This window comes from Alexandromys fortis, unplaced genomic scaffold (genome assembly GCF_014885135.2).
Source record: "Alexandromys fortis isolate MF-2015 unplaced genomic scaffold, M_Fortis_MF-2015_v1.1 scaffold_5, whole genome shotgun sequence".
In the NCBI taxonomy this organism is placed as follows: domain Eukaryota; kingdom Metazoa; phylum Chordata; class Mammalia; order Rodentia; family Cricetidae; genus Alexandromys; species Alexandromys fortis.
In genome coordinates this window covers 4,705,728-4,729,216 of record NW_026067924.1, presented here as the reverse complement: position 1 = coordinate 4,729,216, position 23,489 = coordinate 4,705,728, and the positions used below count along the sequence as shown (strand labels likewise).

The window sequence follows — 23,489 nt, the reverse complement described above, 5'->3', positions numbered from 1 at the left end:
GAGGACTATCCTCAGTGTGGACCATCCTCAGTGTGGATCATTGTCAGTGTGGACCATCCTCAGTGTGAACCATCCTCAGTGTGGACCATCCTCAGTGAGGACCATCCTCAGTGTGGACCATTCTCAGTATGAACCATCCTCTGTGAGGACCATCCTCAGTGTGGACCATCCTCAGTGTGGACCATTCTCAGTGTTAACCATCCTCAGTGAGGACCATCCTCAGTATGAACCATCCTCTGTGAGGACCATCCTCAGTGTGGATCATTGTCAGTGTGGACCATCCTCAGTGTGAACCATCCTCAGTGTGAACCATCCTTGATGCATGTGAATAAAATACTGGGCCACAATCTCATTATATTTAATAGAGTCCTTAAAATTTACTTAGGTCAAGATTCAGTTTTAAAATAAAAACCTACAAAACCTCCTGGAAAGTGAAGAACTAGGAGCAAAATCAGACATGGGGTGGGGTGGGGGGTGAAGATGGCTCAGTGACTGAGAGCACTCGCTGCTCTTGCAGAGGACAGAGTTTGGTTCCTAGCACTCATGGCAGGCTTCTGTCAATATCCTGTAACTCCAGATCCAGGGGGGTGCAAAGCCTCTGCTTCTGTGGTCATCTGCAACCACATGTGCACGCCCACACAAAGACATATACATACATGAAATAAAAACATTTTAAAAAGCTAGCCATCTGGGACTGTTTTCAATCCCAAAGTTCCACTGCTAGAGACAACTGGACAAATCAGCACTGTAAATTTGAGAAGATGCAGAGGAAGTCTCACTGCACTGAAGAGTGCACTGAGGTTAGAGGTTACTCAGGACCAGAGTTTGTCATGGCTGAAGCCTGCAGGGCTCTGGAGTTTTCACACAGATGGACATAGCAGCTGGGGAGTGCCTTGTCACTCTTTCCCTTATTTCACAGTCAATAAATCCGTATAAATAAACTCCAAATTCAGTGTAAGAATAAGCTATATGATAAGTGAAAAAATGTCTCAACTGGTAAATGTATAAAATGGTATAAAAATACTCTTAAATGCTTCTAGAAAAAAACTTCCCTAGTGTATTTCTACAACTCAGAGAAAATTCAGGCTGTTTTGGAAATCAAAACTGAACAGAATTAAACTAGTGTTTGCAAAGTGATCATATAAAATAATTGATTTTTTTCCTAAATTTCCAGTTTTAGTATATGTACTGCTGAAACTAGGACCCAACTCTGTACTGACAGTCAACCTAAAAGACTGTGTATGTGTCCTGTAGCATTGGGTTACATGACTGACTACCTGGCTACATGACTAAGACTTTTCCTAAAATTACAGACTTTAAGATTTCATGTTACTGAAAGGAGTCAGTTTACAGACATGGAAAAGGGGATAAGCACCTCAGCTCATAACCTTTGCAGTATCTTGCTTATAGCTGCTATGAGGGCCGGCTGCAGCCTTCTAACTTGTACCTTGGTAGGTGGAACGTGCCTGTAATCTCAAAACATGGGAGCACTTAGTGAAGGGTTTTGTGTTGTCATCTGTGCTGCATAGCAAAAAATAGTTCAAAAAACAGTCAACCCAGACATAAGACCATCTCAAAATAATATAAACAAAACTTGTTTCTGACACAGTATCTTGCTAAACTTTGCAGGCAAGCCTCCAGAAATAGCTCAGGATTTTAGATTATGTGCCACGCTGTAAGGCCTACAAGAAAACTTGGATCAAACAATATTTTATACTAGAAAAATATGAAATACTTCATTTTTATCTTAAAGATATATTTTTTAAAAAGGAATGAAAACTTACCTTGGCCTTCTGGCTTTCTCTTTAGGCATTCTAATTAAATCTTCCAAATGTCTGTTTCTCTCCTCCAAACTTAAGGAAGAAACAATTGCATTTTACACAAAAATGGACTTTTTTTATATTTATTTATTTGTTTGTTTGTTTATTTATTTATTATGTATACAATGTTCTGTCTGTGTGTATGTCTGCAGGCCAGAAGAGGGCACCAGACCCCTTTACAGATGGTTGTGAGCCACCATGTGGTTGCTGGGAATTGAACTCAGGACCTTTGGAAGAGCAGGCAATGCTCTTAACCACTGAGCCATCTCTCCAGCCCAAAAAAATGGACTTTTCAAGATGAATATTTTTTAAGGATTTATTAATATACAGTACTCTGCCTGCATATATTCTTACAGGCCAGAAGAGGGTACCAGATCTCATTGCAAATGGCTGTGAGCCACCATGGTTGCTGGAAATTGAACTCAGTACCTTTGGAAAAGCAAGCAGTGCTCTTAACTGCTGAGCCATCTTTCCTGCACCTCAAGATAAATATTCTTTAGATTCTCTGGAGGCTGTCTTAGTTACTATTTTACTGCTGTGAAAACACACCATGACCACGGCAACTCTTATAAAGGTAAACATTTAATTGGGGGCTTGCTTACAGTTTTAGAGGGTTGGTGCCTCATCATTATGGCTGGAAGCAGGCAGGCATGGCACTGGAGTTGTAGCTGAGAGCTTTACATCCTGATCCATCAGCACCAGGCAGAGGGAGACAGACACTGGGCCTGGCATGGGCTTTTGAAACCTCCAAGCCCATCCCCAGCGACACACTTTCTCAACAAGGCCACACCTCCTAATCCTTCCTAAACAGTTCCACTAACTGAGGACCAAGCATTCAAAGCTATGAGGCTATGGGGCCATTCTCATTTAAACCACCACAGAGACTGTGAGTCAATACTGTCAGGATTATGAGCTAAAATTGTTACCTATAATACAATTACCCTGTTAAATATTTTATGATCAGATTTTCTCATAGCTAACATTAAATCCAAAGTTAATCATACATAATCTGTCTGTCTCACAATACAGGAATCTGGGTCTTTTCCTGGCAATTCAGAATATGTGGTCAGTTTTTTCCTTTTTAGGTTACAGGGCTAAAGATAAGACTAGATAATGGCAAATCCATAGCATGCCATTTAGGTATTGTTTGTTTGCAATAAGGTCAGTGTAATATAGCTCTGGAGTATGTGTATTAACAGAGTTCCTTATCTGAGGCTGCTTTACCACAGGAAAAGCAGCAAGGTCAGAGGCCAGGCTGGGCTCCTGAACCAGTGGCATCCCCATGCGAAATGAGTAATAAAGCAGCTTATTCTGAAGCAGGTCCTGAATTAGTTCATCCTAAACACACACCCTAGTTTTCCTACTTCTAAGAGTCAGGGTAAAAGGTCTTAGAAGCCAGAGGATGAAATAAAACACCAATTAATATTCACAAAATTTAAAAGATTAGTTTTATTAACTCACTGTGCAATCTGAGAATGGGATATCTCAAGTCTTTGATCAGCACACTTGATAATTTCTTCATATGATGTTACCTTGAGAAAATAAATATATATTTTTTAATAAATACAAATATTTGTGTTTAATTTGATTACTTTCTCCTTTTTTAAAATCTTTATAAGTTGAGCCAGGCAGTGGTGACAGATGTCTTTAATCCCAGCACTCAGGAGGCAGAGGCAGGTAGATCTCTGTAAGTTGGAAGCCAGCCTGGTCTGCAGAGTGAGTTCTGCAACAGCCAAGGCTACACAGAGAAACCCTGTCTCAAAGCAAACAAAACAACAACAACAACAAAAAAAAACTTTTACAAGTTGAATTGTTTGGTTACAATAAATGAAAATCACACAAGAGACCACGCATCCTTTTCTATTTTGATCTCAGGAGATGAGCATCAGTGAGTTAGGTCTGGAAATGGGAGTCCCAGAAACTTGACAGCTCCAGCAAGCGCATTGTAATCTGCCTGTCTTCCACACAATGATACCGATGATACAAGGCCAACTAAGGATTACAGCCTATTTGGTTAAAATCAATGCAGTCCTTATTTGTGTGTGTGTGTGGGGGGGAGGGCTGAGGCAGTAAAATGTGAGATTCCAAGGCCAGCCTAGGCTAAGCGTGGAGACACTATCTCAAAAGATCAAAATGAAAACAGAAAGTAAACTAAAACACTAAGTTGGAAAGATAATTACTTCAAGGGTAATGTAGGGAAATTAAGATTTAAAGTGCCTGGAGCAAGGTTCTTGGCCACTTTCCAGCTAATAGGGGCATTTAATGTGCTTATGAGGTAAAAGGGCTTGGCAAACCTCAGATCCTTTTAGCTCAGGAGTTCCATTAGCTCTGTGTTTGGTTTTGTTTTTAGTTTTTCGAGACAGGGCTTGGTTTTTCTGTTGCTTTGGAGCCTACCCTGGAACTAGCTCTTGTAGACCAGGTTGGCCATGAACTCACAGAGATCCACCTGCCTCTGTCTCTCAAGCGCTGGGATTAAAGGCCTGTGCCACCACTGCCCAGCAGGAGTTCTGTTAGCTCTGACTTGATGTTTGTGTTGAACTTTATCGTTGCTTGGTTTGGTTTTTGTACTGAGGACCAAACCCACGTTAGGCAGGAGCTCTGCCAGCTGAGCCATATCCCCATCATTTATTGAGCCTGGCATCATTTTTTGATGGTTTTGTTTGCTTGTTTTCCTGTCAGAAAACATGTACCTTATTTATTAAGCTGCCTACATGTCTCCGGTACTTGTCATTCTCCTCGATGAGTCTGCTGTAGTGGTCTTCTTTGCTCTCTAGAAGGCCCCCCAACTTTGTGATCTATGGAGAAACATCAGTGAAAATGTAACCTGGAAACCACCATGAAACAGGTGTGAAAAATGAAAACAGTCAGCTACATTTTAGTCCAATATCTCTGAAACCGAGTTCCACTTAAGTGAGTCGTGACATAGACAGTTGGATCTGGGGGTAGATTGCATACGAACACACCAGCAGGAATTATGATGGACTTTCATTGATTCTGTTATTTCCTATATGAAATGGCTTTGTAAATAACCAAGCATCTGCTGGTACCTACGGACATTAACTACATCCTGCTTTCCCACCATCCCTTGCATAGATGACACATGCAGGGACACGTTTGAGTCTGAGGCAGAGCAGTGGTGTGGGTGATGATACATGAGACAGACCTTCCCTTGCAAATGATGCTCGTCTCTAAGTTCCAGCTTAATGTATATCATGGTCCAGCCTATTGTCCAGTTTTTGCAAGAATATTATTGAAAATTAATGACTATAAGGCAAGATGGCAAAGTGGGTAAAGGCCCCTGAAGCCACAAGTGGTGACTTGAGTACTAAACCCTTAGACCCATGAGGAAAGGGGAATCAACTCCTGCAAGGTGTTCTCTGCCTCCATGTGTGCCATGGTACTTTGCATGCCAGTATGGCTTTATACACACACACACACACACACACACACACACACACACCAAATGTAATAAAAGTTTTAAGTAAAAAATTAATTTTTTTCTGAAAGGGGCATTTAGGGCCATCAGGAAACCTTATTAACATTTTCTTTGCAAGTTTCTTTCTTTTTTTATTTTTTTTCCCTCAAGACAGGGTTTTTCTGTGTAACAGTCATAGCTGTCCTGGAACTAGCTCTTGTAGACCAGGCTGGTCTCGAACTCACAGAGATCCACCTGTCTGAGTGCCAGGATTAAAGGCGTGTACTATCACCACCTGGCAAATTTTCAAAGCAATATCAGAAGAAAAACTAGAGAAAACTTCCCAATAAGTAGCAGTGCTAAGAGTAATTTCCAACCTTCTCACACTTGAAATATACTTCTGTGTCTGCAGGGGATCTGTGCTGGAGAAACTGCAACACCCCATTCCTCTCTTCCTTCCCTCTCCATTCCAAGCATGTGAGAAGAACCAAGTGCCTACAGTGTGTGATGTGTGAGCTCTGCTTCCAGGCTATTTTATTTTATATTATTTTTTTAATTTGGAAGCAGGGTCTCCCTAAGTTGACCAGGCTGGCTTTAAATTCNAAATTAGACTCAAACTTGAAACCCTCCTTCCCCAGTCTTCAGGGTTATGGGATTTTAGGCATGCATCTCCACTTTTTTTTTTCTCTTTCAAAGGTTAATGACTATGCAGCAAATATTGTGCATATTTCTGCTTCTAAGTGGTTTAGAAATACAAGGATAGACACCTGTGCTATACCAGCGACCTTGTCAGTCTTTGTCATTATAGTGAGACCCATAGGGCTTTCTAGTATTATTCAAATTGTATTTGTGGCACAATGTAGTAATCTAACATAATCTATAGTGATAAAATTAGAACAGTTCAGATTTCCATCTTCATAGACTTTAAAAAAAAAATCTTTGCTGGGTAGTGGTGGCTCCTGCCTTTAATCCCTGCACTCCGGAGACCGAGGCAAACAGTTCTGAGTTCCAGGGTAGCCCGATCTACAGAGAGAGTTCCAGGACAGCCAGGACTACACAGAGAACCCCTGTCTCGAAAAACAAAACCAAACAAGCAAACAAACAAAAACCCTTTGATCATCATGTGAGAGTGATACATATTTATGCAGCTGAAGGGGTGGAACAGGAGGATATTATAGTAAATGAAATAAGTCAGACCCAGGAAGGTAAACACTGTAAGTTCTCTTTGATAGAAATATGCTTTTAAACAGTTAAAAGTGAATGTGTGGTGGTGATATCTAGAGGGAGGGAAGAATAGAGAAGACAGAATGGTAGGGGGTTGGATAACAGGTATCAAAATACAGTAGTAATAAGATCCAGTGTTCGCAGCAACATGCAACATATTCTACAAATAACCAGAAGGGAAGTGGCCAAAACTCCAAACACAAAGTTATGGTAAGAAGAAAGCTTTGATTATTGCACACTGTATATGTATATTAAAATATATTATAGAAAAAAGAAAAATATTATATTGTACCAACTCAGTGTCTTTAAATTTGTTCTGTAACTGTCTAAACACCCAAATCATGTTTTCATTTCCTCCTGTTTTTTTTTTTTGCATTCTCTTTCTGTGCCACCTGATGCAAACTAAGTTATTTAATGCAGTTATTATAGCAGAATACACAAAAGTAAGCGTGCTTTATCCACAGTGAAAAGTAGCTCTATTTTGGAGAGCTGTGCATGGTGTGAATCTGTAAGCCTAGAACTCCAGAAGCTGAGGTGGGCTACCCTGAGATGAAGGCTGGTTTGAACTACACAGTACGATCCCATCTCGAAAAAATAAATGAGGGGCCGAAGAGACAGCTCAGCAGTTAAGAGCGCTTTTGGTGTTCTTTCAGAGGACTCAAGTTTGGTTCCCAACACCCATATCAGGGAGCTCGTAACCAGCTAGAACTTCAGCTCCCAGTGATCTGACACCCTCTTCTCACTTCTGAGGGCACCTGTATGGATTTCATACACATATGTGTATACATACAAAATAAACAATAATTTTTTTCAAGTAAAACGAAGAGAGGGATATAGCTAGTGGTAGCATGCTTGTCTGCAGGGGGTAAGCTTTGGGTTTGATGCTTACAATTAGGGAAAATAAAAGCATGTTGATCTTTTGGCTTCTGCATTTTGAAAGGCATCAATTTTACTAGTATAAATACAAATCAAGTTGGACAACATTTAAATTTTTTATAATTATTTTTACAATTCATTTTTATTTTTATTTTATGTGTATGGATGTTTTGTCTGCAAACATCTATATGTAACTTGCATGCCTGGTACCTAGAGAGGCAAGATAAAGGCATTGGATCTCTTGGAATTGGATTTGTAGACCGTTGTGAGCTATCTTGTGAGGGAATTGAACCTGGGTCCTCTGGAATTACAGCTTAACCGCTAAGCCATTTTTCCAATTTTAAAACATGAAAATACTTCTATACTTTTATTGGTAATGCTGCCACAGTGCCAGTATGACTATTTTAATGAGCAATACTTTGAAGGTTGATAACTTTTTAAAATGTGTTGGATGGCATTGGGTATAAAAGGGACCATAACGTAACGCATTGGTCTGTCTTACCAAGTAATCAAGCTCCTCATTTAGATTGTGGTATTTATCCAGTTTGACTGCCAATAACACAGGTGCATCTCTGGCATTCCTGGCTTCGTCCACATCAAAATTTGTGACCTGAGATTAAATATGTTTGCACAGATTATAGTAGTTACACACTCCTATCATTTCACAGTGTCGTTGAGAAATAAAGATGGGGGCTGGAAAAATAATTGGCAGTTAAGAGAATTCGCTGATCTTGCAGAGGTCCCAGATTCACTTCCCAGCACTACATGGTGGCCTCACAAACATCCGTAATTTCAGTTCCATGGGAGCTAATGCCCTCCTCAGGCACTTCTCAGGCACTGCGTACATGTGGTGCATAGACATGCATGAAAAACACACATAATTTTTTTTAAGACTGAGGGTTGAGTGACATGTGACTAGATTTCTTAGAAGTACATAATTTGCTGGGTGGTGGTGGTGCTCGCCTTTAATCCCAGCACTCAGGAGGCAGAGGCAGGTGGAGCCTTTAATCCCAGCACTCAGGAGGCAGAGGCAGGTGGATCGGTGGTGTGAGTTCAAGGCCAGCCTATCCTGGTCTACAGAGCAGTTCCAGGGCAGTCAAGGCTATTTAAGAGTTAGGACTTCAGGAAACTTGGCAAGAGAGCATCAATACCTTAGTGTATTAGCATGTTGAGGACAAAGCATAATGTGTTAAACTCACCTCAAGAGTGTGATGCTGAAGTGCTTTTTCATTAGCAATTAACTCTTTAAGAGTTGCAATTCTGTTTTTATGTTTCAATAACTAGAAAAAAGCATTTTATATTTTAGAGGAAAAGAAATAAAATTACCTGCTAGAACATTTACCATAAAGTCATGCAACCACACAAAGTCCAGTTAATGATTTCACCACTTTCCTGATGAAGAGTTTCTACAGCAAGCCCAAGACTGCTATGCTTAGCAAGACCAGCTAGCAAGTCACCTGGAGCCCTGATTTGCATGAGGTTTCTATGGCCCTTGCTACGGATGACTCACTAGGCCAAACTCTGTTGTTCACAGAATGTTATGTAGACTGAACTCTTGCTTTCTGGTGGGTGGAACTTTGGTACATGATTTCCCCAATAAAAATTCTATGGGCAAATGGTTTTCCTGAACTTCCCTGGTCTATTTGACCCTGTGATCACTAGTTAGTGCTGAGAAAATGATGTGCAGACTTCTGTGATTTCTCCAGCACACCTGGGAACCTGGTTCCTTCCAATGCGGCCCCACTGTGCCTTTGCCTGGCTGCTTTTACCTGGTAGCCTTTTGGTATAAGATATCAGAGCTAGGGGTATAGCCAGATGCTAAGTCATGTTCAATGCCTGGAGTTCATGGTGGAGGTAAGAACCAACTCCTGAATATTGACTTCTGACTGCCACACATGTGCTGTGTCCCATATGCACTGCCCCAACATATACACATTGATAAATACGGTTAAATTTAAATGTTTGGAAAAGGCAATGGAGAGACTCTAGGTACTTCTGCTCTGACCCTTCTTCCCAATGAAGAAATAAAGGGTTTGTTTTAAATGTGTCCAAGTGGCAAAGTTTGAAGCCACTATAAGGACTGTCAAAACAAACTCCTTAGGAATCAGTAATGCCATGGGAAAATGAAAAAAATGTAAAAAATTTATTACACTTCTGTGACGCGAGCGCCTGTGTGTGTGTGTGTGTGTGTGCGCGCGCGCGCGCGTGCGCGCGCGCGCGCGCGCGTGCGTTTGTGTTCATGCATAGCAGTCAGAGGGAAACTTTGGGGAGTTTATTCTTTTCTTCTACCATGTGGGTCCCAGGGGTTGAATTCAGGTCACTGGGCATGGTGGCCTTTGTCCCTAGCTACTGAGCCATCTCATCAGTCTCTGTGAATAAAATTTCCCAATGTAGATTTTTTAATTTTAAAGCAAGTCAAATTTTGGCTAGTGTATCTACTTCTAACAAGCATAAGAAGCTAGTCTGGTCCCCGAGCACTTCTTTTAAAAATCCAAAGCTTTAGAAGCAATGTTCTGTGATGTTTTAACTATTTCATCCCACTACAGCGAATCTGGTTTTAGAATGAAGAATACAGCACCTCTTTATCTAAATCTCTCTTTTGAAGCTGAAGGCTCTTCAGTTTTTGCAGCATTATGTCATTAGTTTTCTTACTGTCTTGGCAATGTTCAGCATCAGAATTGGTGATATCCTAAGGATAATGGTTTGAGAAACTAGATTGAAAATTTTTCTCTGAAGCGAAGGAAAACCGCCTTTCAGAAATAAGGGACCAAAGGAGATAAATCACATTGAGTCCATGCTTCCAACACTCTTCATTATCTCACTAGGAGTTAAGAAGGCCTGCGCGTGACTCACACATGCATATACATTGCTATTAAGAGTGGATAGTGCCCAGCAGTGGTGGTGCACACCTTTAATCCCAGCACAGGAGGCAGAGGCAGGTAGATCTCTGAGTTTGAGGTCAGCCTGGTCTGTAGAGTGAAGGCTACACAGAGAAACCCCATCTCAAAAACCAATAAACCAATAATTAATAAAACAAAAAACATGGCAAGCGATGCATTCATATTTCAGCTCAGGTGAGTGTACTTAAAATGGAAGAAATGCACAACAGAAGAAAAGGCTAATTTGAAAATCTAGCAAGTACACTCCCTTTCATATTGTTTTTGTGAAGTGCAGTTGCTGCCCAGGACAGGGCAAATATGGTTCCTTATTTAAGGAAACAGGCCAAGAAAGGTCATGTTACTTGGACAAGTCACATAACCAAGGCATGCAAGGCCACAATTTGAACTCATTGATAATTCACTTAAAATCATCTATCTATCTATCTATCTATCTATCTATCTATCTATCTATCTATCTATCTATCATCTATCTATCTTTACCTGACATGTGAGAAGTCCTACTGTCAGGGCCAAAAGACTGTGAATTCTAGAGGCCAGTGGAGAAGTTCTCTTCACAGGTGGAAGTTCCGAGGTTTCTTTACAAGGCGAGCAATTCAGGAACAAATTAGAAGGTAGCCCCTTTGCACCCTATACGTACACAATTCAGATTTGTCATAATAAAGTCAGAAGATCCATATTAGCTTTTAAATAAGTTGCGGGTAAAACACTATGTTTAAAAGTACTGAAGCATTCTTCCTTGGGATGCCTTGATACTCTTAAAATTTATTGAGAAAAACAAAACACAACTTTAAAAACAAAAAAATATTGAGGACCATGTTTTTCATATTAGAAATTGTAACAGAATATTTTAAGTGTTTGTTTACTAATTCATTTGGCTAACAATCCATTATGCCTCAACATAAATAGGCCTCTTATTAAAATTATGTTCTCCAAAATAACAGTGTTAGTGGAGGAGCAGTTTTCTAGTTTTTGCAGTTTAGCGGGCACTGGGGATCAGCTTCAGGGTCTCACTTGTGCTAGGCAGGTACTACTCCTATCCCTACCTACAACCCTGGCTCATTTGCAACTAATTTTAATTCTATAGTTGGAAAGGTGGCAGGACTCTTATCTTGGACTCACACCCTGTGGTGGTTTGAATTAGAATGTCATCAGAGAGTGGCACTTTTTGAAAAGATTAGAAGGATTAGGAGGTGCGGCCTTACTGGAGTAGGTGTGGCCTTGTTGGAGGATGTGTGTCACTGGGGGTGGGCTTTGAGGTTTCAAAAGCCCATGCCAGACCCAGAGTCTCTTGTGAAGCTCTCAGCTACTGCTTCAGTGCCTGCCTGCATGTCGCTATCCTCCCTGCCAATAGGAAAATGGATTGAACCTCTGAAACTATAAGCAAGCTCCCAATTAAATGTTTCTTTTTATAAAAGTTGCCCTGGCCATAGTGACTAATACACATCCCATCAGCCTGGAGGGCAATTATGTCACCATACATCATACAGCTTCTAAAATACTATCCATCTGAGAAATAACAATGGGAAAAGCACTGATGTCTTTGAGAGTGGTCATCAAAGTTAGTATTCCCACATGCAGAGCCAGAATCTTCACCACTTATATACCCCTGCACATCCTTTAAAATGTTAAGAGCATGTTGCCTAGGCTGGCTTTGAACTTGGAATCCTTTTGCTTCAGACCCTAAATGTCTGAGATTATAAGCATGTGCAGCAATCCAGCAAGAATGTCTTTTTTCCCATGCTATTAGCTTAGTTACAAACATATATGGTATGCTATATGAGTTCCAGAGTCTGATCCACTTCTCAAACTGATTTTTCCTTTTAAGAACATTCTTCGTCGAGTTTCCAGTCATGACCCAGCTGCAGAGGAAACAAGATGTGACTGCCTTGCTTAAAGAGGTACCAAGACATGTGGCTAACATAGACAAGAAATATGGGCTAATATAAGTTACAAGAATTAGTTAATAAGAAGAGCCTGAGATACTGGGCCAATCAGTTTATGATTTATGTAGACCTCTGTGTGAATTCTTTGGGACTGAATGGCTGATGGCTGTGGGACTGGGCAGAACAGAAACCTCAGTCAACAAATGGTGCCCAACATGTGGACAAGTGTATTCACAGAAAACCTAAGAGAGCTTGGGAACAGAGTTAAGCATGGCTTCTTGGTAGCAGCAATTTCTTGACTTTTTTCTGCTTCCTAGAGGCAAGCACATCTCATTTAAGAGAGGCTTCCTGACTCCGCTTTAGCTGCAAAACCTTTCAGCTCTTTTAAGAGGTCCTGACATGAAACACTTAAATGGTATTGATGAAAAACTGACTGCATGCTTTTGGTGGTGACAAGGACCTTGAGATGCCATAGAGTTGTGGAAATAAACATGGCTCTGGCTGGAACCTCCACCATGAGGCTAGAATCTCAGAAAGCTAAGAAATGGGCTGGATCCAGCTGTTAAAGCCACAGCTTTAATCATAGCCATATTGCTTAGTGAATTAAAGACTCATATGGTCAGCAAAAGAGAGATATACAGTAAAGAAAGATTCAGATGAAGAAAACCTCTAAATGATTTAGAGTGTGTTTAAAAATATATGTAGGCTTGGGAGATAAAACAAAAAGGATAAATGTCCTTAAAAGAAAAAAGAAAAAAAAAGAGTAGTTGGGTGTGGTGGCACACATCTTTAATCCCAGCACTTGGGAGGCAGAGGCAGATGGTTCTCTGTGAGTTTAAGGACAACCTGGTTTACAGAGTGGGTTTTAGGACAGCCAAAAGATACACAGAGAAACCCTGTCTCAAAAAGCCAAAAATTAAAAGAAATAGAGTTTAAAATAAAGCCATGTAAAAGATGGAAAACACATAGAGAATCTGGATACTGTATGTTATTGTGCTCTCTTTGAATTGTTTGAATGCTGAGGAAGGAGCAACAGCTGCTAACAGATATTTATTTATAAATTCTGCTGAATTAATCCAAGATAGATATTTTGAAAGTACCTTGACTTCAAAATTGAAGTCAAAAGGTATCTTACTTTGGAGAAGAGGTTTTGCTTTTGTTTCCACAGGAAATGAGAGACTGTGGATTCATTCCAGGTTAAGAAAAATTGAGTTTGCTCAAAGATGACCCCCTGAGAAATCTCTGTTAGGAGTGGGTGGCCCAGATGTCTGAGTTTTACAGTCAGAGCAAATTCAAGACTACTGGCTGAGATGATCAAGCATCACAGAATTTTCCAGTCAGGACTTTACCACAATTCTAACTTTTCTTTAGGTCCCTGTAAGATTATCAGTACCCCAAAATCAGCAGGAAGTAGCCTGAAAAACTATACCCACATTCCCAAAAAATGGACTATGGATATTTTTCTTTGTTTAGAATATTGGTTACAAGTTGTTATGGATATTGGTCAGGAGAAACACTAAATAAAGGGTATTAGATTCAGAGTTCTTGTTTAAAAACAAAGGGGGAGTACTGTGAGACAACAGTTACTTATCTTGTCACTTGTATTATTTTTAATAAAATGCTGATTGACCGGTAGCCAGGCAGGAAGTATAGGCGGGGCAACCAGGCAAGAAGTAGAGGTGGGGCAATGAGAACAGGAGAATTCTGGAAAGAGGGAAGCTCAGTCTCCAGTTGTGACCCAGCCGCAGAGGAAGCAAGATGTGACTGCCTCACCAAAAAAAATACCAAGCCACATGACTAACATAGACAAGAAATATGGGGTAATATAAGTTATAAGAATTAGTTAATAAGAAGAACCTAAGATACTGGGCCAGTTTATGATTAATGTAAAAATAAAAAGAACATTCTTTGTAGCTGTCAAATGAATAAAAATATTTTATTGTTTATTACATTTCACTTCATTTTGTGTGTGCAACACATGTGGATGTCACAGAACAATTTTGGGGAGTCAGATCTTTGCTTCTACCATGTGTATTCCAATAACTGAACTCAGGTTCTAAAGCTTGATGACAAGTGCTTCTCCCCATGGAGCCGTCTTGCTAGTCCCCAAACCATATTTCTTAAGCAGCTTGTGTCTTACTATAAAGGTATGACCAGGCAAAAAAATAGTTGCTCACACCTGTAATCCAAGCAACCAGAAGTCTAAAACAGGAAGATCACCACAAGTCTGAAGCTAGTCTAGGTTACATAAGAAAATCCTGTCTCAAAATAAGGGGACAGGGAGAGAAGGAAGGAGTAGCAGATGCAGATCGAAAGACTAGGACGATCATAACCAGTGACTGCCACTTGTTTTCCACTGAGAATAACAAATGCTTCCTGGGCCCTCATCTCAGTGGCTCTGATGCTCTGCCCCAGAAGGACTTTATTAGGAACATGGAAAAAAACACTGACATGGAAGGCAGAAGAAATAGCTACACCGCACCAATAATGTCTTAATATTACTATGAAAATACTTTTGACCTCACAGATGCTCTCAGAGCATATTTTGAGAAAATGGACCTAGATTAAAGAGCAAAATGAGTGTGAATTTGGAGATGCTAAAGAAATTCTTTAGTCAAGATCAGGAGATTGACTTTTTTTTCCCAGTTATTTTCTCTCTATTGGAATTCTTTTTTTTTAATTTTAGTTTTATTGATTTTTATTGAGCTCTGCATTTTTCTCTGCTCCCCTCCCTGCCTCTCCCCTCCCCTTCAACCCTCTCCCCAGGTCCCCATGCTACCAATTTACTCAGGAGATCTTGAGGAAATTGACTTCTTAATATGAAAACAAATGAAAAAAATACGTCATGTTAAAACCATCTGGAAAGGAAGGTTCCATGATTCCAGCAGAGCTAAACTCAAGGTCTCTGCTAAAGGGAGGCACTCTGAAGTGTGGTCCCTGAAACAACACCATCTCTTCCCCTCAAAGGATCTTGCTAGAATATAATGTTCTCTAGTCAACAAACCCTCCTTGCCATGCTGTGCATGCCCAAGTTTGGGAGTCCCTGATCTAGGTAATTCCTGGAGAGCTCTTTAGTTCGTGTGTTTTCAAAACTAAGATAACAGCAGTATTTTCCCAAAAATAAAAAAATAGATTTTACTCTCAAATAACACTTATAATTATTATGAGAATGATTCCATAATATGTTCAAAGCAATATACCAGCTCCATTCAAGTTGTTACAACATGAAAATCAATACAGTTGGGCACGGTGGCACATGCCTGTAACTATGTGGGAGGCAGAGGCAGGGAAATCACAGGAAACAGGAGGCCAGTTTGGTCTACATAACAAGACCATCTAAAGCCAACCGATCAACCAACATTTAAATAATAATTTTTAAGGTAAAATAGACTTGTGCAATTTTCTGGCTCAAACTGGCTTGCTTTCTTTACCTTGGCATACACTACCAGAGTTCCCAGACCACCTTCCTTCCTAACCAGTCAACTGACATGATTTTACTTTACCTAGGCAGTGCAGTGGCTCAAACCTGCAAATCTAACACTTGGAGTCACAGGCATTAGCATTTTGAGCTCAAGGCCAGTCTGTTACAAGCTAATCAAAACAGATTTTCAATTTTACTCTACTTAGATTCATATACTTTGGCGGGTGGTGGTAGTGCATGCCTTTAATCCCAGCACCCGGGAGGCAGAGGCAGGTGAATTTCTGTGAGTTCAGGGGCCAGCCTGGTCTACAGAATAAGTTCCAGGACAGGTTCCAAAGCTACACAGAGAAACCCTATCTCAAAAAAAAAAATTGTAAAAAAAGAAAAAGGAAAGAAAGGAAGGAAGGAAGGAAGGAAGGAAGGAAGGAAGAAAATTCACATACTTTAAGGAAAAAATATAATAGGTGTGTCCTGACTTGGGAAAACTACCCCTTCCTGGACGTACTTTTAGGTATTTTGCTAAAGAAGACAAGCAAAACAAAGCTTTAGAATGACATTAAAAATTCAGTTTCTCTAAAGGTATTGATAAAAGGTTCCAATGCAGTGTTTTCAATGCTTTATAATTTTACAAGTAATATGTACTATAGTTTTACTTTGTAAGAAAAAGAACAATTTTATTGCTAAATTGGGTTTGAAACCACACTTCAAGAATTCTCTGGTAGTTGAGCCAGTTAAAATAAATCAGGCATGTCCTACAATTCCCCCCACAACAATGGAGAAGGAAGGAAAGGAAGAAAGGAAAAAGTCCTTTTTCAAAGGACTCTTCAGATGATCCTCAGGACTCATCACGGGTACCCATAAAATTCCCAGGTTAATAGTCACCTCTACCAAAACCAACACAAAAAGCCAAGAATTATTGTTCTTTAAGGTGAGTGCCTAGAAACCAGTAGAAACATCTCTAAATTGGTGGTACATTTCCTCTTCTCTCTCTCTTTTTAAAACAAAATAAGACAAACAAACAAACAAATCCAATTCCTCCTACAAACAAATGCCATATCTGAGTATCAAGTCTAAATGTCCGTAGCTAGACTACTTGAAACTCTGGGGGGGCTGTGTTAGACATTCGGCATCTGCATCAATACCTGGGTGCCATCTGGCTCCATCACTTCCTCCAGCTGCTCTCTTGACTGAATTATCTCAAAGTTAGGGGTGCCAATGTGCACCTCCCCCTTTGCAGACTGCTGCCAGAGCCCTGTGTTTTCCTGTCCCAGCTCATCCACCTGCTGCTGGAACTTCGTAGTTTTAGCCCTCTCCTTCTCACAGGTGAAGAGCAAATTCTTCACTTGGGCCGTCAGCTTCTCAACTCTTGATTTCAATTTCCGCCTTTCTTTCAGGTACTCCTTTTCCCATTTCTGGAATTCCTCCTGAAAAAACAAGATCTCTTGTTTGCGGGTCTCCTTTTCCCTTTTCAACAAGTTCAAAGCGGAACTGGTAGCTTTCTCCAGCTCTCCTTTGTATCGCTGCAGTCTTTGCAGCTCTTCGTCTTTCTTGCTTAGGGTCTTCTCTATCTCCAGGTACTGACTGACCGATCTGTTTTTCTGCTGTATCTCGGCGACGTACCTTTCCTGTAAATGGACATAATGGATCTTGATCTTTTTAACCTGGAGCTGCAAGGTCTCCTTGTCTTTCTTGGTTTCCTGAAGATGCTTTTTGGTGTTAGCCAAAACCTCCTGCAGATCCTGGAATTTCTTGTTGATATCATTCTTCTCCAGGAGTACGTTGTATTTGTCGTCAATTAACTCCTCAATGTTCTCCTTCAGTTTATTTATGATGTCAGCCAAAACTTGCTGTTTGGTGACCTTCGTCTGTAGTTCTTTAACCCTGTTTTCTAAGTACAAATTCCTCTCGTGGAGCTCTTGGATCTGCATTTCCTGTTTCTTGTTAATCTGTTTTAATCTCTGCAAGGCTTCATTTAAAGCCACGTCCTCTTCCAGGGGCTCCAAGCTTTCAAGGCTTAGCTCCCTATCAGGCACCGTGCAGTTGTCCTGAGATCTACTCTTGGAGATGCCCGCTGGAGACCAAGGAGTTATGGCTAGGCTGTCTACACCGTCTTCTGTGACTTGCTGCTGGTGACTAACGGACGTCTCGGAAATTTCCCCAGAATGCTGCATTTCTTTTGAAGAAACTTCAGGCTGTAAATTACAGTAGATAAAATCAACGTGAAAGAGTAGACTGCTGAGTGTAACTCCCATCTACATGGCAGAGAGAAGCAGTAGGCGTACGCAAGAAATGTGTATCCTATTTACTGAGACAAAAGAAAAAAATCTATTTGGACTCTCATCATCTTCTATGATGTAAACCCTGGTCACATACAAGGTATTTTCTTTGGTTTCAAAAATCAATTAAGCAACTGTATCAATTACCCTATAGACTACAAGATCTTTTGAGTAAAGAGCTTTAATAATATCCTGCTTAGAACATTATTTCATCCATGCTGACTCCTGTGAACATTAGAATGGCAGACATACTTCATGATTGACTTTATGCTCACAATATGTTGTTTGGTGGGGGTGTACGTAACAAAAGACTCCACAATTGTGGTATAGGACTCTGAAATGAATATCAAATTAAAAACCATTTATGAAGCATCTGTAGGGGCAGTATTATATCCACCTGGAGATGCTGAGCCCCTTTACTTTTAAGGGCTTTTCATTGCTCTGGGACAAAGTCAGTTATCTAACCAAGATTCCCAAGATTCCACTAACTGCTATAGATAGCAGACCCTACCACCCTGTCCTCATCCTCGTCCCTACCCCTGCTTCCTGCAGCCCCATGTTCTTTGGACTCTAGGCTTCCTTGAGGTCCTTGTAGGTATCATAGACCTTAAAGATGCAGGAAGCCCATAGATATATTGTTCCTTATTCATGAAATGCTTCTCAACCCACAATTGTTTCACTCATCAGAGCTCAGTCCAAGGACTACTTCAAAGAAGCCTCCACAGACTCTCTTGCCTGGTGAAGTGCCCTCTGCAGAGGCAAGCATCACTCTGTGTAGTGCTAAGAGTCAAGTGCACAGAGGTTTGTGTGATTACTTGGCTAATATCTGTCTCCCTTACTAGGATATTTTCATGAAGACAAGAGCCATGTGCTTTTCTTGCTGGGGCTGGATTGTTTTTAACATTCTATAACTATTACATAGCCTGTCCTAGTACATAATAGATTCATGGAAATACCTAATGACTACGTGAAAAAAAGACTAAATGCAACGGGGAAAGAAATAAAGAGTCTTGAGAAACCTTAACTAAACAGATCTTGGAAACTGGTTTCTAGAAATCAACATGCTAAGCTAAGTTTTCTTTCGAATGCTGCTAATTTCCATATGAATGAACAGAACAGCCTACTCATAGTCACAGACAGGTGAGTAATACCTTTTCTTATGAAATGCATGCTGAAAACGTGATATTTACACTCCCATAGGACTAAACTCTTCTGCTGAGGTTGTTCAGAGAATACACAGACTTGATGTCGTCAGTGCTGTTAGGATATCACCGGTGACCACAACCAGTGAAACCCAAGACAAGTCCAACAAAGCTGACAAATCTTTGGCTTGTTTTGTCATATAACTAATAAACACCTCTGCACAAGCTCCCTTTCTCAGCCTTTCCCACAAGGCCATCTCTCCAGTCTCAGCTAGTTTGTCGTGGTGCACGTAAGAATGCGTCCTACTTAAGGCACCATGTTGATACCATGCCGTGTACATATTAAGGAGCAGGACGGCGAGTCATAGTCTTTAGCGAGATCACACTTCGGAGACCTACTCTAGTTACGGCCTGACGTGAAGACCCCTCAGAAGCACAGGCCCTTGAGCTGATCAGACGATTTAACGATATTTGGAAAGTCTCAGCTTCTGTGTTTTTAAACAATAAAAACACCCCTGTATCTGTTAACATGCCACAGGCTCTCATGACCCCACCGATCAATCTTACCTCCTCTATTTCATGATCAGTTCTCAAGTCAAGCAGGTCTAAGCAATCCTCAGTATCGAATGAACTTTCACCGCTAGCACAGCCATTTTCTCTACGCAGAAAGCTTTGAGGCTGACTGGTGTTGAAAGTGACATCTACGACAGTGCTTTTAGCCAGTGACTTTTCCATCAATGGCTGCGTTTCTCCTGTGTCATAGTTTAGAGGCAGACTTCCAGATTTCCTGACGTGCTCGTGAACACGTTGGTCTTGGTTTTCGGAAATCCTAGTTTCCATTGGATTCTCTCCCTTGAGTGCGTAGGGCTTCTCACTGGCGTCCGCTGTATTATACTCATGGTTTTGCAGCTCAGGCTTCTCCAGGGAAGAAAAGGCCTCGCTCAGGTCTTGAAATATCATCTCATCATTAAATGCTTCTATCCAGTGAAATTTGCAAATGGGTTCAAATTGTCTCGAGGAAGAAACCCTAGTGTTAGCTGGTTGATTCTGTACACCCTCTGAGTAATTCCCAAGGTTGATATCTTATTAGAAAAAGAAAAAAGATAATGAGTTACCATAAACTTATAGAATAACTGTTGCACTTAAAATAAATGTTGAGCTCTCTCTCTCTCTCTCTCTCTCTCTCTCTCTCTCTCTCTCTCTCTCTCTCTCTCTCTGTGTGTGTGTGTGTGTGTGTGTGTTTTGTTTTGTTTTTCGTGACAGGGTTTCTCTGTGTAACAGTCCTGGCTGTCCTGGAACTTGCTTTGTAGAACTGGCCTCAAACTCACTGAGCTCCACCTGCCTCTGCCTCTCAGGTGCTGGGATTAAAGGTGTGAGCCACCATCACCTGGCTACTTTTCCTTTTTTTAATATAGCACCTCACTATTGAGGTTAAGACAACTCAGACTCATCCTCCTCTTGCCTTTACCTCCAAGTGCAAGGATTACAGGAATGTGCACCAATGCTTGATTTAGGTTTCATCCCTAGCATCCACAACTGTCCAGTTCCAGTCCCGGGGGATCAGACGCCCTCTTCTGGCCTCTGAGAGCACTGCATGCACCTAGTGTGCACATGCATGCAGACAAAACATTCAAACACAAAATAATATATGTGTACGTATGCATATAAGTATATATATATATTCACGCTTTGAAAAAGGATAGGGTAACATAATTTCAAACACACAAACATGTTTAATTTTTATAAGTTTACAATACTGGAGAGGCAGAAGCAGGCAGATTCCCAGAGCTCACTGGCCACCTGGTCTAGCGAATTGGTTAACTGGTTTGGTCTGAAATTCTGTCTAAACAAATTAGGTGCTGAGCAATAGAAGAAGACACCCAAAATTGACCTTTGGCATACACAGGCGCGCGCACACACACACACACACACACATGCATACATACACCAGCCCACAAGGTGTCAAGTCAACTGTAGGATAAAAGACAGTGTAAATGCATTTTCTTATCCTTTATCCTATTAAATGACAAATTCAGCTGTTTAAAATAGTCAAGTTCTACACAACTAACACCTCATCAGCTCTCTGAAAACCTGCATGTGCTAAAAGAAAATTGCAGGGCTTGGTACCATCTGTAACAGCCGTACTGACTACTTAGGGAAGCTGCAGGGTGCCATAGATACCGTAGGTGCGCTGGAACCTGATTGTACAACACCATTCCTGCTTTTCTAGTCAGAGACGGTAAAAAGAGATGATGTATGGCTCACTGAAATAGTGAACTACTTCGAGCTAGCAAATGAGGTCTGAATGACATGCAGCATTTGAGATAGCCTCAAATTTCAAAATGCCTTACAATCTCCCAGGTAAGCTATGGTAACTACAAACTATAACATTTTTACAGAAACAGCATGGTTATATCAATTCTTAGAAGTCTTTCAGGACTGAGGGGGGCGCTCAGTTGGTAAACACTTGCCTTGCAAACACAAGAACCTGAGTCCAACACCCGGGACCCACATAAAATGCTGGGCATGGTGGTACACGCAGCAGCATGCCCTTATAATCCCAGCACTGGGAAGGCGGCAGCAAGAGTATGTCTGGGGCTCACTGGCTTGCCAGTCTAGTCTAATTGGGGAGCTCAGAACAATGAGAGACCACGTCTCAAAGAGGATGGGAAGCCTTCCTGAGTCCTCTGGCCTACTCACATGCCTGTGCATGCTTTAAGATGCATATATTAAAAGGCATTTTGGAAAAAGTAATAGAGCATTTGCCTAGCATGTAGGAGTCACTAGGTTTGACCTCCAGCGCTATAAAATAAAACCCTCCAGTCTTTAATTTCAAATTTTCCTTTTGAGACTCAGCCACATAGATACATGTAAATCTAATTCACTATACTGACAGATTACATTTTTAAATTTTACTTATTACTTAATTTGTTCCTAATGTTGCTGTCAAAACCAGCATGTTTTTGAACTGGACATCCTTGTACACTAGCATGTCTTATCTCCCGGTATAGAGAAATGGAATAGATGGGTTCTAGAAAATGCTCATCTTAAACTTTGTTAGATATTGTGAGGCCACTCTCCCAAGCAGTTGTATCAATGTAGATACTTCTTCTAGGAATGGAAAATAGTTCTTTTAGATCACCTGGGAGACGGGCTCTCTGCATGTCTGTCTGGGACTGTCTTGGTTATGGTCATCTTTATGTTCACTATAGTTAAGGTCTTAGCTGTAGTGGAACCTTTCCCTGGACAGGGATCTTGGGCTGTTAAGGAGGAAAGAACAAATTGGACAGTAGTAGCACACACTTTTAGTCCCAGCACTCAGGAGGCAGAGGACAGACAGCCCTGTCTACAAAGAGAGAGAGTGGGGGGGGGGGGAAGAGAGACAGTGGAATATTATTTTAACTATGTAAATATGTGATACGTTTGTTTAATTATGTAAAGATGTGTTGCTGTTTCACCTTGCCTGATTGGTCTAATAATAAAGCTGAATGGCCAATGGCTAGGCAGTAGAGGGTTAGGTGAGGTTGGAGGGCAGAGAGAATAAGTAGGAGGAGGAATCTAGGCTCGAGAAGAGAAGAGAGGAGGAGAGAACAAGGGAGAGAGAACAAGAGAGAAAGAGAGAGAGACACCTAGGGCAGTCGGTCAGACACAATACGACATACAGAATAAAAGAAAGGTAAAAAGCCCCGAGGCAAAATGTAGATGACAAGAACACGTTAATAAAAATGATAAGAGCTGAGAATTCATAACTAATAATAAGTCTCTGTGTCATGGTCTGGGAGCTGGTTGGTGGCTCAAAACAGCCTGTTACAGAGAGAGAGAGAGAGAGAGAGAGAGAGAGAACAAACTAGCACTTAAAAAATAATTTATTGGTAGCTCCTGACTATAGATGAAATTTGGCTGTCTGCCTCAAGTTCCTGCTGCTTTGAATTTCCTACTGGACCTTGAACTGTGTGCTAAATAAACCCTTTCTCCTTTAAGTGTTTTTTTTTTTTTTGTCAGTATTGTTTTTATTTATCTATTCTTGTTTTTTGAGACAGAGTCTCACTAAGTCTTGGTTGGTCTGGAACTGGCCATATGAACCAGGCTGGTCTCAAACTCCCACACAGAGATCTGCCTGCCTCTGCCTCTTGAGTGCTGGGATTAAAGGGATGTGCCTGGTGAAAATTAATATTTTGAAGCCCTAAGTCCAAACATTTTAGAATGTAATTATTTTGAGACTTTATTTGGTCTTTAAGGAAGTGATCAAATGTCATGAGAAGTGTAATTCCTAATCCAGTGGGGGTCCTTACATGAAGAGAAAGGCACTGCAGACCAAGGGCCATGGGTGAGCACAACAGAGGAGTGGCCACCTTCAAGCTGAGGAGAGAGACTGAACCTGGGCTCAGGGCCTCCTGTATAAGTGACATAGCCTGTGTTAATTCATACCAGCCCTAGAGAACAGAAGCTTACTGTCTGGGTTGTCTATTGAGTTAGGTGTTGTTTTTCGTGTTGGAATTCTTTATTTTGGGATCTCAATTTACTGCCAGTTT

The 23,489-nt window shown here is 40.9% G+C and overlaps 2 protein-coding genes across 2 annotated transcripts in view; one reads left to right on the top strand and one right to left on the bottom strand.

The window, feature by feature from the left end:
* Positions 1-23,489, top strand: part of Riok1 (RIO kinase 1) — a 70,485-nt gene that overhangs the window by 8,125 nt on the left and 38,871 nt on the right. The window contains exon 2 of the mRNA XM_050142769.1: positions 12,061-12,133. The gene's annotated coding sequence lies outside the window, so the exon portion shown is untranslated. The remainder of the gene's footprint in view (positions 1-12,060; positions 12,134-23,489) is intronic.
* The window catches only part of Cage1 (cancer antigen 1), a 33,664-nt gene that overhangs the window by 3,059 nt on the left and 7,116 nt on the right, over positions 1-23,489 (bottom strand). Inside the window, exons 3-11 of the mRNA XM_050142771.1 lie at positions 19,525-20,039; positions 16,682-17,731; positions 10,716-10,862; positions 9,914-10,024; positions 8,535-8,615; positions 7,838-7,945; positions 4,511-4,615; positions 3,282-3,352; positions 1,785-1,853 (exon numbers count right to left, since the gene is read on the bottom strand). Of these exons, the coding sequence (XP_049998728.1) occupies positions 1,785-1,853; positions 3,282-3,352; positions 4,511-4,615; positions 7,838-7,945; positions 8,535-8,615; positions 9,914-10,024; positions 10,716-10,862; positions 16,682-17,731; positions 19,525-20,039 (2,257 nt within the window). The remainder of the gene's footprint in view (positions 1-1,784; positions 1,854-3,281; positions 3,353-4,510; positions 4,616-7,837; positions 7,946-8,534; positions 8,616-9,913; positions 10,025-10,715; positions 10,863-16,681; positions 17,732-19,524; positions 20,040-23,489) is intronic.